Source organism: Periplaneta americana, chromosome 11, assembly GCF_040183065.1.
Source record: "Periplaneta americana isolate PAMFEO1 chromosome 11, P.americana_PAMFEO1_priV1, whole genome shotgun sequence".
Lineage (NCBI taxonomy): Eukaryota > Metazoa > Arthropoda > Insecta > Blattodea > Blattidae > Periplaneta > Periplaneta americana.
In genome coordinates this window covers 139,567,280-139,583,028 of record NC_091127.1, presented here as the reverse complement: position 1 = coordinate 139,583,028, position 15,749 = coordinate 139,567,280, and the positions used below count along the sequence as shown (strand labels likewise).

Here is a 15,749-nt window from a genome sequence, read left to right as displayed (position 1 = left end):
GTCCTCTGACCGATGGCTCATTGTTACTTTACTTCGTGAGTTTTCAGAAATATTCGAAGATGATCGTTATCCATTCTGCCAGTACCTTTCTGGGCTGATAACGATATCCCGCGGCACTGTTTTGGTTAGAGATCACCACTGGCCAGATCCACACAGAACTGTTGTTATCTGAAATTTAACCTTGAGTGAGAGATCGGTCGGTTGGAGAGACGCAGAAGAGCTTTGACCTCGCAAGATAATGACTGCTCAGTTACTCAAGTGCCAGTTGGCACTTCTGTAGGCAGTAGTGATACGCGCCGCTGAAGTTAGTATCTTGTTATTATCTAACTTATTCGCAGCTAAGAAAGTTCAACGTATACGATTCATTTGTACCTCAATCGGAAGAGCCACATTGCTAATGTATCAAGAAGTTTTACAATTCTACCGGAATTTCAAGTACATTACAGAGACGGACAGTATAGCCGCCACACCTAAACTCATACAGGTAATTTTTAGTTGTTAGCAATTATTTTTCGATTTACAAAAGGTATAGGGTACATTAAAATGTTTATTTAATTTAGTAGTCTGACTCAATATTTTGGGTTTGCTCTGCGACACAGAATAGCTCACAATAAAATTTAAAATGAAAAATTATATAAACAGGTTTCAGACAAAAGTGAATAAGACGTAAGAAAAAAAATAGAACCAAATGTAATTTAAATTGAATATACACCATAAAGATGCTGACGAAATATCGCTACAGAAAATTTTATTATGGTGGTGACGATGGCATCTTGAAGATCTCTCGTCAGCTTGTATTTTTCCCTCCACTTTACAAAGGCTTTCGGTGCCTCTCGCTCCGAAGAAGAGACCGGTAACTGTGATTTTTTCTATGTTGTATTTCGCCGATAGGTACTGAATCGTGGGCTCGTAGATTTCCTTTTTCTCTTCGTTCACTTCAGATGGTTGAGTGGCTGAGATTTCAAATCTGATGGTAGGATCAATTATTTCGGCTGTCTGTTTATTCCTATTTATAGCTATGATATCGATCCTACGATTGCTTCCACCATCAGCAATACAATGAACTTCCTCGTGAACGTCTAGATTTTTGGATCGAAGTGCACCTGCGATCATAGAACGTATGGTGTTGTGACGTTTTATTCTGAGTACTTCTCCCTGTGGGCAACTTTTGAGAAGAATTCGAGGTCAACAGTAACGGATATGGAGGAGGCTAGTATCAAAGACGGACATACGCCATTTTTTGTCGAAATTTAGTTAAAATCTCATCTTATAGTATTTTTCGCACTTTTCCCAAATCTTGTGGTCCATTAAAAAAATATGGTTTATTTAACGACGCTAGCAACTACCGAGGTTATATCAGAGACGCCGGTGTGCCGGAATTTTTCCCGCAGGACTTCATTTACATGCCAGTAAATCTACTGACATGATCCTGTCGCATTTAAGCACACTTAAATGCCATTGATCTGGGCCGGGATCGAACCCGCAACCTCGAGCACAGAAGACCAGCGCTATAGAGACTGCGTTACCTAGGCCGACTGGTCCGTTTATTTCAGAAACAGATATTTACATGCTTTTGTGAACAATGAAATATGTACTTGTTTTTATAATCGGACATATCCATGCATAGTTTGTTTCAAATGCGGGCTTGACCATTTCATCCAATCAGATTGCTGGAAATGGCTTAAAATTGTCATTGAGACTAGTTAATGTTCAATTTCTGACGATTTTGGATGTATCAATGATTACGTTCCCTTTTATTTCGAAATCTTATTAAAATGTAAGGATTTTGGGGCAGCTTTAGTTCACTACGGAGCGCAATATGTTGGGAAGTACTCCTGAATGGACTAGAAAACGTAAATTTAATCCTGAGCAATGGAGACGTGCTAAAAAAATACCGAATGTAAAGGAATTTTTCACCAATTAAAATAAGGGTCAAAGTAAACCCTGCAAAACTTGTGGATGTTCAGAACTAACTAAGTAAACACTTCAGAAGTGAGTGGAAGAAAAATATCCGTCTTCAGTGGTATAATAGGCCTAGTGTAATCAAAACTTCTGATAAAATTGTATACGCTTATAATACATGTGATTATTTAGAAGACACTTTAAACCTCCTGCTATCAACAGGGTTAATGGGATTACCCCACTGACAATTTTTCAATATTATTGTTATTTTTCTCCATATTTCTTTTTGAAATTCTATGCATTTGTCCGTTATATATCTGCTAACCATTTGAATTAAAAATAACTTAAATAATTACTATAATTTAAGATATAATTCACATTATTTATGTGGGGTGATCTTGTTACTCCCCTGGTAGTCTGTGTCATGACAAATCCAGGATATAAAATTCAATGTGTAGCTTAATTTTCTTCACGTTTATGTTTGTCTGCCTCGAAATTATTTTATTTTGTGTTATTTATATTACGAAGATCTTTTGGCCACTATTTTTTTTCTGTGTGTTAAGGTTTTTCCGAAAGTGATTTTGTTAGAAACAATTATTAGTTTAGCCTTTTTTCGACATGCTCATTGTAGTATAGGTGGTGTTCGAATACACTATTTTAATTTCAACAAATAATTAAAATTAGATTAATGTTTTGCTTGTTTATTTAACGATGCATTATCGACTAGGCCTACTTGGTAATTTAGCGTCTATAGCATTTGTGATAGCGAATTGGTATTTGAGGAGATGCGGCCGAAGATTCGATATAGATTACTTGACACTTGTTTTACGTTTGGGGAAAATCTCGGAAAAAACCAAACCAGATAATCAGCTTGAGCGGGACTCGAACCCAAGCGCGAGCGCAATTCCGGGTTAGCAGGCAAGCGCCTTAGCCGACTCAGCTACGCCAGTGGCGATTTATTATTTTCATATTTGCATGTATTAATTTTTAGGAATTAATTTTTATTTTATTGACATGTTCAAACATTTTTAACAAAAGTCAGAACAGGTCACATTGTCACTCAATTGTACCTACACCGAGTTCACATTTCTGATAATCCTACTTGTCTGTGGTGTAATAATCATGATGAAGATCTGGAACACATTCGTCTATAGTGTCCATTCATAAACCACAAAATAAGTAAATTTAAAATCATCAGTACCAGTTGCAGAAGACACAGCCCTGCAGTAAATTATATTGACTACACTCCAACTCTGACTACTAGCAACTATGTTGTCAGTAAAGAGCTGGATACATTAAGAAGATTGATTATAAACAAATGTTTTTAAGTTGCTTATGTTGTGTATGTTGTTGCTGTTGTTGTTTCTGTCAACTGTCCGAACACAGGTCTGAACCTCACAAGCGATATAAAAAACACCACTTATGAGGCAACTAGGCCCAGAGATAATGAGGTAGGGTAGCTAGATCCTTTCCCCCTCCATTGCATATATCGCCGATTAGCTACATGTTTCACTAATCAGATTTCATGTGTGTATATAGTATTCTAATATTTAATTTTCAATAACTACAATGATTTCCAATTTATGTTATAGTACTGTGATTTTTATTTTTGTAAATGTTTTTCCACATGTCAAAATTATGTATCATTAAGGAGTTGACATGAAAAGGAAGAGAGGCAAATTTAAATTTACTGTATAGTATACAGTACCGGTACCTTACAGTTATAGTGTCACCAGTAACATATCTAAACTTCATTAATTTTGGTGTACGCTTTCAACAATATGCAACAGGACATTTGAACCATTCTGTGTTTTTAAAAATAGGATTAGTATTTTATATTGTTACGTTTTTTGTAAGTCTATAATCAATAATATATAAATTGTTTATATTCCAAATGTTTAACGAAAATTGACGTATGATTTTGATTCGGGAATTATATTCCTCCCGTTGGTAGTAGTAAGTTCTGAAAATCCTTGGTAGCGGAAGGGTTAAATGAACCACAAGTTAACTGTGGAAATTTATAGTAAAATAAGAACTAAAAAAATGAATAGAAATAACGTTCTAAATTTAATTTTGTAAGTTTTCTACTTAAATATTAGATTTAGAATAGAATCATAATTCCCATAGGTTTATCTCTCACCATTATCCCGATTCTTGGTTGTAAGTTTCGAAAATGAACACTTGCATCTTAGTTTCAAAAGTGGACACTGTCATTTTAAGGAACCGGTATATTTTAAAGTGCTTTAAACTAATATTTTTAATTGGAGATCTACATTATTTTGTTAATAAAGTTACCAATATGACACACAAAAGTTTCATATTTTATACTGGAATTTAACATAATGAGACAAAAATATTGTCCTACTGACAAATATTAAAAATTGCTCCTCATAGAACTAAAATAAAATAAAGCACTGACTTTACAATCATCGGGAACTCGGTATAAATAGCTTCAAGTAATTTTTACATTAGCTAGATATAACGAATATTTACATATGCCTACCAATAAATACATAGCCCTACACACAAATTTGTTTGAAATGAGTTGATCCTCGTTTTCAGTGAACTTGAAGAAAAGAACATGATCTTTACGCTGCTATTGGGACTCGGAGTCCTTCTGTTCATTTACTACTGGATTACAATGAAGCCGAAAAACTTTCCACCTGGTAAGTAAATACAACTGTTTAAAAAAAAAAAAAAAAGATTTAGTATTCCTCAAAACTCTAGATAGGGTCTACAGTCAATGCAGACCATACTGAATTCTTGATCCTTAAGGTGGTATTCATAGACATTTCGCAGCACGCGCTACGAGCGTACTAAGCTAGCCCCGGCTATCCACTGGTTACTAGTACAGAATTCAAATCATATCCTATCGCTAACACTGGTTTATGAATACAAAAAACGCCGATCATCTACCGGAACCCCACGCCAAAAAGTCTATGAATACGGCCCTTCGTGTGTAGCCTCCCCTCCCGAAATTCGGTGATTTTTAAGGTGAAATTTGGTTTATTTTAAAAATATTACAACCATCTCAGTGGATTAGGATTAAATCATTAGGATACTGCTAATGAATGCACATCTGGAGCAACATCTAATGTATTTAAATTTATTAGTCTTAGAAATAATTAATTAAATAATAGTGTATTAAAATAAATAATAATAATAATAATAATAATAATAATAATAGTATTAGGTATTGATAATAATAATATTGATAATAATGATAATAATATTGATAATAATATTAATAATGATAATAATATAATAATAATAATAATAATAAGAATAAGAATAATTTTACTCGTGGACTCCCTTAACTGCTCATTCACCCCCTCCGAGGTCCGCGGCCCACCGCTGTCAATCACTCCCATAAACTAAGTCAATAACGGACATACCAGCGAACGGATATTTGAAAATCTTTCCTATGCATACAAGTTTTACTAGATAACGCCACGGATCTAAACTTGAGAAAATTTTGCATTTATAATTACTTTCATAAATAATCTACTGACCAGATTATTGTACGAAATGTAAATATAAAAGTTAGAGCTTTGTCTTTCGAAGAGGTGGAATAATTCAAATATCTTGGGGCAACAGTGACAAATATAAATGACACTCGAGAGGAAATTAAACGCAGAATAAATAAGGGAAATGTCTGTTATTATTCGGTTGAGAAAGTTCTGTCTAGTCTGCTGTCAAAAAATGTGACAGAATTTATAAAACAGTTATATTACCAGTTGTTCTGTATGATTGTGAAACTTGGACTTTCACTTTGAAAGAGGGACAGAGATTAAAGGTGTTTGAGAATAAGTTTCTTAGGAAAATATTTGGGGTAAGAGGGATGAAGTGACAGGAGAATGGAGAAAGTTACGCAACTCAGAACTGCGCGCATTGTATTCTTCACCTGACATATTAGGAACATTGAATCCAGACGTTTGAGATGGGCAGGGCATGTAGCAGGTATGGGCGAATCCCGAAATGCATATAGAGTGTTAGTTGGCAGACCGAAGGGAAAAAGACCTTTGGGGGGCCGGGACGTAGATAGGAGGATAATATTAAAATGGATTTCAAGGAGGTCGGATATAATAACAGAGACTGGATTAATTTTGCACAGGATAGGAACCGTTGGCGGGCTTATGTGAGGGCGGCAGTAAACCTCCGAGTTCCTTAAAAGCCATATGTAAGTAAGTAATCACTGTACAGGAATTAGTTCTGGCTGATTATTATTCGCTGATAATTTACAACTTTTCGAACAACAAAAAATAATGTTGTATGACAAACTCTTCCATGTAAGAAACGCCTTAAGGATATAGACAGGAAAATAACAGAAGGGAAATGTAGGGATTAGGTTGCTCTGGAGATCAAATCGAAGATCAGAACAAATTGGGGAACCGAGTTATACCTCTGTGGAGAAAGCAGAGAAGGCAGACTGGGCTTAACCTGGTTTCGTCTAGGAGCTTGGAGAACACTTAAAATCTTCAACGAAGAGAGGGCGAGAATATGTCCTTCTTGCGGTAGAGCTGAGACATCACACAATATTTTATCGGAGTGTTAAGCCACAGAAGCTCTGAGGAAACGACAGATTTGTGAAATGAGAACATCTTACGGAAGGAGATGGCTTAATAGAATTTTCCTAAACTAATATTATAACATAATTTTCACGAGGAATATTCATTTTTTTAAATTAAACTATTATTTCTATCGCAATCAAATTAACTGAACTACTCGTAGTAGTGTCAAAATCCTGGGAGCATTATTTGACACTAAACTTCATTTTAATTAATATGCTTATTTCATTTACAACTAAGTAATTAATTATAAATCCTCGCCCATTTTATGGTATCCACCAGATAAATTTGAAAACGATCAACATATGACTGGCTAGAACTGGATGAGAGGTTTGCAGTAAAAAGCCCACAAATAAAAAGCAAACTGTTACTGCCACAGGTCCGCCGTATCTGCCTGTGTTGGGATCCGTTCTCTTCATTCCAACGAAATTGTTGCACCTCACGATGGCTGGAGAGTGGCGCCGTAAATATGGGCCATTGGTGGGACTTTTTCTCGGATCAAAACCCGCTGTAGCGGTTTGCGGTCCTAACGAAGTCTTGGAAGTCCTGCGAAGGGAGGAGTTCCAAGCTAGACCGGATGACATTTTATTCAGGGATAGAATTTTCGGCAAGAAGTTTGGTAAGTTGTAATTTTAAACACATAACGCGTGTTCACAATTTAACCTTTGTATTACCAGGAATTTTTGTGACACTGAATAACATGGCGTTAATGCTGATCCCCGTAGACTATTAAAAAAATAGAAAGAAGAAATGCTTACATTTAAAAAACTGACATTTGAGGCACTCAAAGCTAAAGTGGGTCAAGTTACAATTTTCATAAATTGAGTTTAATCCATTTTCTGTTATTTGAAGTTGGATCTTATCCGAACTGTGATGAATCAAGTCTTAATTCCAAGCATTCGCCGGTACGTGACACCAGTCACTTTTGGCTCAGATTATTTGTTCACGATGTTCTGAGCCATAGTGTATCAAGTCACCATAGCGTTGCATCAATTAACATCACAAATGTTTATATTTAATAAATCTATAATTTGAGTCTGGAGCAATAAAATTATTGCTAGTGAAATTAGATAATCCATTAAAGCAAGTTAACTTTAAGTCCTATTATCTCAAAACTACGTCTCATGGACTTGATCCAATTTAGCTCTGAAAGCCTCATTTATGCATAAAATTAATTTTCAGCCATTGCTTTCATCATGTGTTTAATAGCTTTCGTTTGTTGTTTTCCAAGGCTCCTTATAGACGAAGTCATTTGTATTTTATTTTATTACAGCCCCTTTAGATGGCATCAACATTTTGTATAGAATAAAACTTATCGGAATCATTTTTAAAGAAACGTTTGTTATATAACATTTCTCATGAAAATTAATAATAAGGGAGATATTTCGATTTATTTAATTCAAGGCCCCTTATAACCCACTTTTAAATAAAATATTTTGAATGCCATATAGCCTAAAATCTAAGTTACAACGAACTTAATTTAGATTCCAATTTTCATATAAATCGGTTCAGCCATTATCGCGTGAAAAGGTAACAAACATCCAGACAGACAGAGAAAAAAAAATTCAAAAAAGCTATTTTCGGTTTCACCAATTATTTTTGGAAAATCGAAAATTACCAGAAAAATTGTGGCTACAGATTTATTATTAGTACAGATGCCTTAATAATTATTATTATAATTTTAATAGTTGTATCATATATAATAATTGCAATAGCTTTCAATAAATATATTAATCGATTTTTATTGGAAGGTCAAATAATTGAATTAGCATGAACAATTACTCCAGCAGTAATTCTAATTTTATTGCAGTACCATCCCTACGATTACTATATTTAATAGATGAAATTAATACACCTACAGTAACATTAAAAACTATTGGACACCAATATCATTGTCACAGTAACCTCTTTCTTCATAGGTCATGATATAAAACTTTCCATTATTACAAATCTAATGTTATTTCATAATTAATTGTTTTATAATGCTGTCGTGTAAAAAATAAAACATATGAAACACGTTTGTAAAGTTACACAGCAGTTATTGGATTCGTCAAAATTAGCAATTTCGCTTCGCTTGTTTCCTAAAAATAAATTCATGTCATACAGTATAACATTAAGAACTTGAAAAAATTTTCTCACAGTTTAAAATCAAGTGTATAAATATTTTGTGTCAGATTTTAACGAGTTTGTAATTTAATATTTTTATTGATAAGCGGAACCTCTGTACACTTTCAGGTCTCGTCTTCTCCGATGGTCCGTATTGGGTGGAGCAGAGAAGATTTACTTTAAGACATCTGAGAGATTTTGGCTTCGGCAAGAAGTCAATGGAAAGACTGATCTTAGATCAGGTTGACGATATTGTGAAGGAGATGAAGAATCATTCGATTATTCAGGTCAGACATACACTTTTTGTTAGTACTTCAGAAGTTTCTTCAGTACTACATATCTACCTGATATCTTCTTGCAATAGTATGTGCCTTTTGAAAACTGAACATAAATTTGGTTAAGAGGAATAACCTTAATCAGCTGCCCACATAGTATTTATGACGTGACGTATAAATGGTTACTTGTTACTGGATTCAGGATAAGTGCCCGATTGCAGAGAGACGGATTTTTAGAGATGGTAACATTACTTAGAATGACTTCTTTCGGAAGGGAAGAAAAGTGGAAACAAGTGTGTCATCTACTTCAAAATTAGTAAATTACTTAATTGACGCATGAACGTGACGTACACTCCCACATTAATCCACACAATTCATGATTTTACTTATATCGAGCAGTCATTTTCGTTATAATTGTCATCACATTCACAATCATAAGCCAAAGAGATGAATTTCACTTTATGGGTCCCGTCACTTCAGAAATGAATTTCAAGACAGCGAAACTAGTATAATTCTATATATATATATATATATATATATATATATATATATATATATATATATATATTTGTCCCCATACTCGTAGAGATAAGAAACCAATGAAATTCAATAAACGACTGAAAATAAAAGAGCAATCTTATTCATTATACTACACAACTCAACCCCAAATATCTTTTGAAAAATTTTTCATTCTCAATTGGTTCAATGTGTTATTAATTCAGAAAATCCAATATGCATCATTGCTTAACACGAACATAGCTGTCATACTGAATTTTATTTCACTCTTTTAACTAAGTTACCTGGTGAAAATGGTTCAGATAGAAATTTAAATGTCGTACACAGCAATCAAATCTAAATTATACATTCGTATATGAAATAGATATTTATTATGGATGTTTATTTTTAAATAAACTCAAAACAACCCTATATACTGTGGAGTACGTCAAAAAACCTCACGGTTTTACGAAGAAATTTAATTCCACTTGAAATTAAAAATTTTGTATCATATTGCATACTCATTTTATTACAAATTCTCCGGAAATTCATGCAATAATTCTTTTTCCAATGTAACATTTGGCAAGTAACCTCCGTTCTGTTTAATATACGTTGAAACATTTCACTGGAAATTCTCTTGATACACTCCCGAACATTTTTTTATCAATGAATGTTATGAACACGTATTATGTTAACTCTGCTTTTGAGGTAATATCGAAGGAAATTGTCGAGTACGCTGAAATCAGGCGAGCAAGCAGGCTAGTTTATGTCCCTAAAACTTGAACTGATTCTCGCTGGAAACAAGCTTCTGAGAATGCGCATGGACAGCCTAAGAAATGCAACAACTTCCTCATCACAGCGAAAATGTAACGGTATGCTATGGATTTTTTTTTTCAAATGACATCATTCTTTCTCATTTCTTCGAGGATTTGGAAAGAGAAACAATCACCGTATTGTGCAAATCAAACTTTCAGTTATAAATCCCTGTAAAGTTGATTTGAATAATTTCGAGGTAAAAATTGTTTCGGGACCGGGCACCGAACCTGGAACCTGGGACGTACCAACGGTACGTTTAACCAAAGATCTCGGGTTCGATGCCCGGAATAATTTTTCCCTCTAAATTATTGAAATCACCTTATTCTCATCGGTATAAGCACGGTTAATAAGATGCGAAAGTTATTGACTTTCTCGTTTCTAACGATTGAGGTGCTAATGTAGAAACTGGTTTTACTGTCACCTGTTTTTCAGGTAACTAATTACTACACGCATATAATAGCACAGTGGTGGAAGGAATAACCTAATTACTCCACGAATCTAGCAGCGTACTTGGTGGTGAAAAGTATAGATACGTGCATGAAACATTCCCTTCTTCTGAAACCACCATATTTAAAATAAACCATTGAAACTTTTATTTCTTCCATCTTCCACTGAAAATTGATATTGGAGCCAACAGCAAAATGAAACAGTCACTCTTTCACAATACCTTCCAATACAACTTATAAACAAGGTCCATATACATCACTTTTTAATATACATTACATATATACACACATACCACTTACATCTAGGTGCAGAAATTTTTCTCGAATTATTTTGCAAAATCCTGACTTCTATCTTGTATTCTCATTTATAGTCCCGTCGCTCTAATTTCCGGCAGCCAATCGCGTTGCAAGTCGGCTACATTTAAACGTGTGTGTCTTGTGATTCGCTTGTGAAGACGTTATTCATTTCTTAAGGCTCGATAAATACTTAATATAATCGCCCGCCATTTTGGCTCTTTCGTTGGCGTTCGCAGAAAGCACACGAAGACGTTATTTGCCGCTCAATTATTTGCTGAATTACAGTGCGTTTGATTTATTATCATAGGAGCTACGACATGATAATGTTTAACGGTGTGGCAAATAGATTCCGTATGTTAGCACGGCAACGAAAGAACAAAAATAGCGAACGATACTACCTACCTAGATTTTATAAAGCCTTCACTTCCTAAGACGTAAGCAAAGGGGAAGAGTCACGCCGGGAATAACAACGTCGCGACTATAACTGTATAATCCTGACGGATAAGTTGAGAACTCTGGAGGATCTTCCCATCACGCAGTTCTAATGTTCACCACCTACGACAACGGGCGCTGGTCTTGTTACTTCAGCGGAGCGAAGTTAGGTGGTGTTCATCGCAGTTTCACATCCTATTATAATCACATTTTCACTCTATTGCAATTTCAATTCACGAGAGTAAAAGAATAATTATAAAACCGAAGCCGGCTCACTTTGTCTTGCACTTTAAGTTGTCGTATCACTTGAATCTTGTAAGTGTGTGAGTTTATATATGTGTGCAGTATTCGATGAACACTAGCTACTGTTGTCATACAAACAAATGATGACGCCATATAATTGAGTTGACCACTTTTGACTAAAAAGAACAGCTTCCCGCAAGCGTCCGATATTATCCTGTATGCACACCTAACGTATACGTCCTAATGGCTTAGTATTCCTTACAGATATTCATCACGTCATGCTGCTACCCACAGTAACAGGGTATTATAACTAAGTGCATTGCATGTATGATAATATCAGAAACCTCACTGCACCAGATCTAACAGAAACTGTTTTATTAAATAGATCTACCGCAATGCATTGTTAAGGAGATCAACGCTCCCAACAATAATCAACTCTGTTACAGTCACCACGCCAGCGCCAATCAGGCAGAATGGTAATTATTAAAGTTGAAAAAACGGCACGTGTTTGGACGCAATTATCGATATTTTTATTTTATTTATCCGTTCTTGTGTTCTAGTAATAAACAACAATTCATACAGTAACTAAAACGTATTGAAAACCATTACAGAAAACTAAAAAAAATGGCGTTCATTTTAATTTGAATAAAGTGATATATTGGGTAAACTGAATTTGCTTAATGCTGACCCTAACAGGTGAACAGCCTGTTTAATGTGTCCATCTTGAATATGCTGTGGGGTATGATCGCCGGTGTCACATACGAGAGAAATGACGAGCGGCTGAAATATCTCTTCGAGAAGCTTGATCAGGCATTCCGAGCGAGTGGTCCAGCGGGAAACGCAGCCAACGTGTTTCCTGTACTGATGAAGATCGCTCCTGATCTCTCAGGATACAATCATGTAAAGCAGATCGTCGAGGATTTGCAAGATTTTTTTAAAGTAAGTGTAGTGATAGGGTCTGAAGTATTTATCCAGGGTAAGTATACTGGCAGGATATGAAGTATATCTGCAGGGTGAGTGTACTGACAACATCTGAAGTATATCTCCAGTGTAAGTTTACAAGTATTTCTCTAGGATAAATGTACTGACAGGATCTGAAGTATTTCTCTAGGGTAAGTGTACTGACAGGAACTGAAGCATATATTCAGGGTAAGTGTACTGACATGATCTGAAATAAATCTTCAGGATAAGTGTACAAATATTTCTCCAGGGTAAGTGTACTGGCAGGATCTGAAGTATTTATCCAAGGTAAGTGTACTGACAGGATCTGAAGTATATTACCAGAGTAAGTGTACTGACAGGATCTGAAGTACACCTCCAGGGTAAGTATACTGACAGGATCTGAAGTATATTTCCAGAGTAAGTGGCTGACTGGATCTGAAGTATATCGCCAGGGAAGCTGTACCGAGATTATCTGAAATATTCCTCAGGTGTGAGTGTAGGGATGGGATTTGAAGTATTTCTCCAGGACAAGTGCACTGACAGGATCCAAAGTATACCTCCAGGATAAGTACTGAGAGGATCTGAAGTATATCTCCAGGATAAGTGTACTGAAAGGATCTGGACTGAGGGATTTGCAGTCCATTTGAATAAGTGTAATGTAAAGTTCTACACAACTGCTTCAGAATAGTGCAATTACAGATTTACAGTTCCTTTCAGAAAAAGAATGAGTATGACTAGTTCCTAGAGGTTCTAAGATCAAATCAAAAGACTAGCTCAGGAAAAAAATGTCCAATAAAAATGTCCACAAATGAAAGATCACATTCGGTAATATTACAAACTCCTCTCCTATGAAAAATATTAAATAAACTTCAGTAAACAAATAAATTTTGTAGTTACCGTATGTGTAAAATTATATATTCATGTTCGGATCCATTTAAATTTAAGCAGTTAATTATATTTCATTGTATATTCTGTTCGATTTCTTATATTTATTAGGTATATACGATGTTTGGAATTTCATTTACATTTTAAAATTAAAATTACGCCTATTATACTTTTTTCAAATATTTATATAAACATTACAAGTTTATTGGCCAAAATATAATTTTGCGATAGTAAGAATTTTGTTGCGAAAAATCATCCGCCTAGAAGTCTTCCATAAATAGGCGTCCTACAATATTGAATTTGTTCATTATATTAAATAATTTATGACACTTATTATACATATTTTTTAAACTTAGTTAAATATTTATTCTTTTTGAATAAGTGATAAATAGATTTAACTAGCTATGGGAATCATCAACTCATTGTTAAATGTATTGTACCAAATTATGGAATTTTAAAAGACTTTACTTCAATGACTGTGGTTTTAGGCGTAATAAATCGACTGCTGAGATTTTTTGTATTCGACTGATGTTGGAGAAATAATGGCAGTATAAGGGCACAGTACATCAGTTATTCGTAGATTTAAAAAAGGTATATGACTCAATTAAGAGATAAGTTATATATAATACATTTCTTGAATTTGGTGTTCCCAAGAAAGTAGTTCGATTAATTAAAATTTGTCTTAGCGAAATGTACAGCAGAGTCCGTATAAGCCAGTTTCTTTAGGATGCATTTACAATTCACTACGGGCTAAAGCAAGGATATGCACTATCACCATTACTATTCATTTTTCTCTAGAATATGTCATTAGTATAATCCAAGATAACACAGGGAGTTTGGAATTTAATGGATTACATCAGCCAATTGTTTATGCGGATGACGTTAATATGTTAGGAGAAAGTTCCCAAGCGATTACTTGAGTTTTAGTTGAAGCAGGTAAGGCAAAACAAAGTATATGATGTCTCGTGATCAGAATATAGTACGAAATGAAAATATAAAAATCGAAAATTTATCTTTTGAATAGGTCGAAAAATTCAAGTACCTTGAAACAACAGTAACAAATATGAACGATACTCCAGATGAAATTAAATGCAGAATAAATATGGGAAATTCCTGATATTATTCGGCTGAGAAGCTTTCATCATCCAGTTTGCTCTCGAAAATGCTGGAAGTTAGAATTTATAAAACAGTTACATTACCGGTTATTCTGTATGATTGTGAGACTTATATTCTCATTTTAAGAGAGGAACAGAGGTTGACATTCGAGAATAAGTTACTTATGAAAATACTTGGAATTAAGAGGGTTGAAGTTACAGGAGAATGGAGAAAGTTACACAACGCAGAACTGCAAGCATTGCAATCTTCACATAGTATAATCAGGAATATTAAATCCAGACATTTAGATGGGCAGGGCGTGTAGCACGCATGTGTGAATTCAAAAATGCGTGTAGTATTAGTTGGAAGACGTGAGGGGAATATACCTTTGGGGAAATCGAAACGTAAATGGAAAAATAATATTAAAATGAATTGAGGGAGGTGGGATATAACGGTAGAGACTGGATTGATCTTACAATAATTAAATATGTATGTCCGTCAAATTGCTTATCTAAATCACAATCCTATAATTAGCAAAATATCACAACATTTACAGTGTTAAACGTTTTCGGCATAATCTGCCATCTTCAGAAGACGTAACAATACAAGAAATATGAATATCTCGTGTGCAAACATCATGGCTAAGAATGTCTAAGATACATGTTGATTATATATTATTAAAATATTTAAAACAATGTTTGTTGGAGAATATATAACATCCCAATTGAATGCCTGAAAGGGAAATATATCCGATTTTTAAGAAGGGCAACCGTTATGACTGTAAAAACTACAGAGGAATAAGTTTACTCAATACGGCATACAAATTACATAGGAAAGATTGTAAATCGGCGAATTCAGAAAATTAGCGAAAACCTACTTGTAGAAGAACAACATGGATTCGGAATAGGACGCTCTTGCAGTGACTGTGTATTTGTATTAGATCAATTGATACAGAAAAAAAAGAGAATTCAATCTTCCAACGTTCTTAATTTTTATCGATTTAGAAAAGGCGCTCGATAGAGTATTACGGAACAAGCTGTGGACCATAATGTTAAATAAAGGATTCTAAATCATATAATTAAAGTTGTACAGAGTTTATATGTAAATACATCCATAAGTATGGAAACTGGTAAAAATGGAAATGAAATATATGTAAATCAGGGAGTGAAACAAGGTTGCCCTTTATCCTCAACACTTTTTAACATTTATATTGACGCAGTCATTCGTGAATGGCAAAGAATACCTTT

The 15,749-nt window shown here is 34.5% G+C and overlaps 1 protein-coding gene across 1 annotated transcript in view; it reads left to right on the top strand.

Moving 5' to 3' along the window:
• The first annotated feature begins 237 nt into the window (after window positions 1-237).
• The window catches only part of LOC138709375 (methyl farnesoate epoxidase-like), a 29,196-nt gene continuing 13,684 nt past the window's right edge, over window positions 238-15,749 (top strand). The window contains exons 1-5 of the mRNA XM_069840111.1: window positions 238-484; window positions 4,465-4,568; window positions 6,850-7,089; window positions 8,706-8,863; window positions 12,277-12,519. Of these exons, the coding sequence (XP_069696212.1) occupies window positions 4,484-4,568; window positions 6,850-7,089; window positions 8,706-8,863; window positions 12,277-12,519 (726 nt within the window). The 5' untranslated portion in view covers window positions 238-484; window positions 4,465-4,483. The remainder of the gene's footprint in view (window positions 485-4,464; window positions 4,569-6,849; window positions 7,090-8,705; window positions 8,864-12,276; window positions 12,520-15,749) is intronic.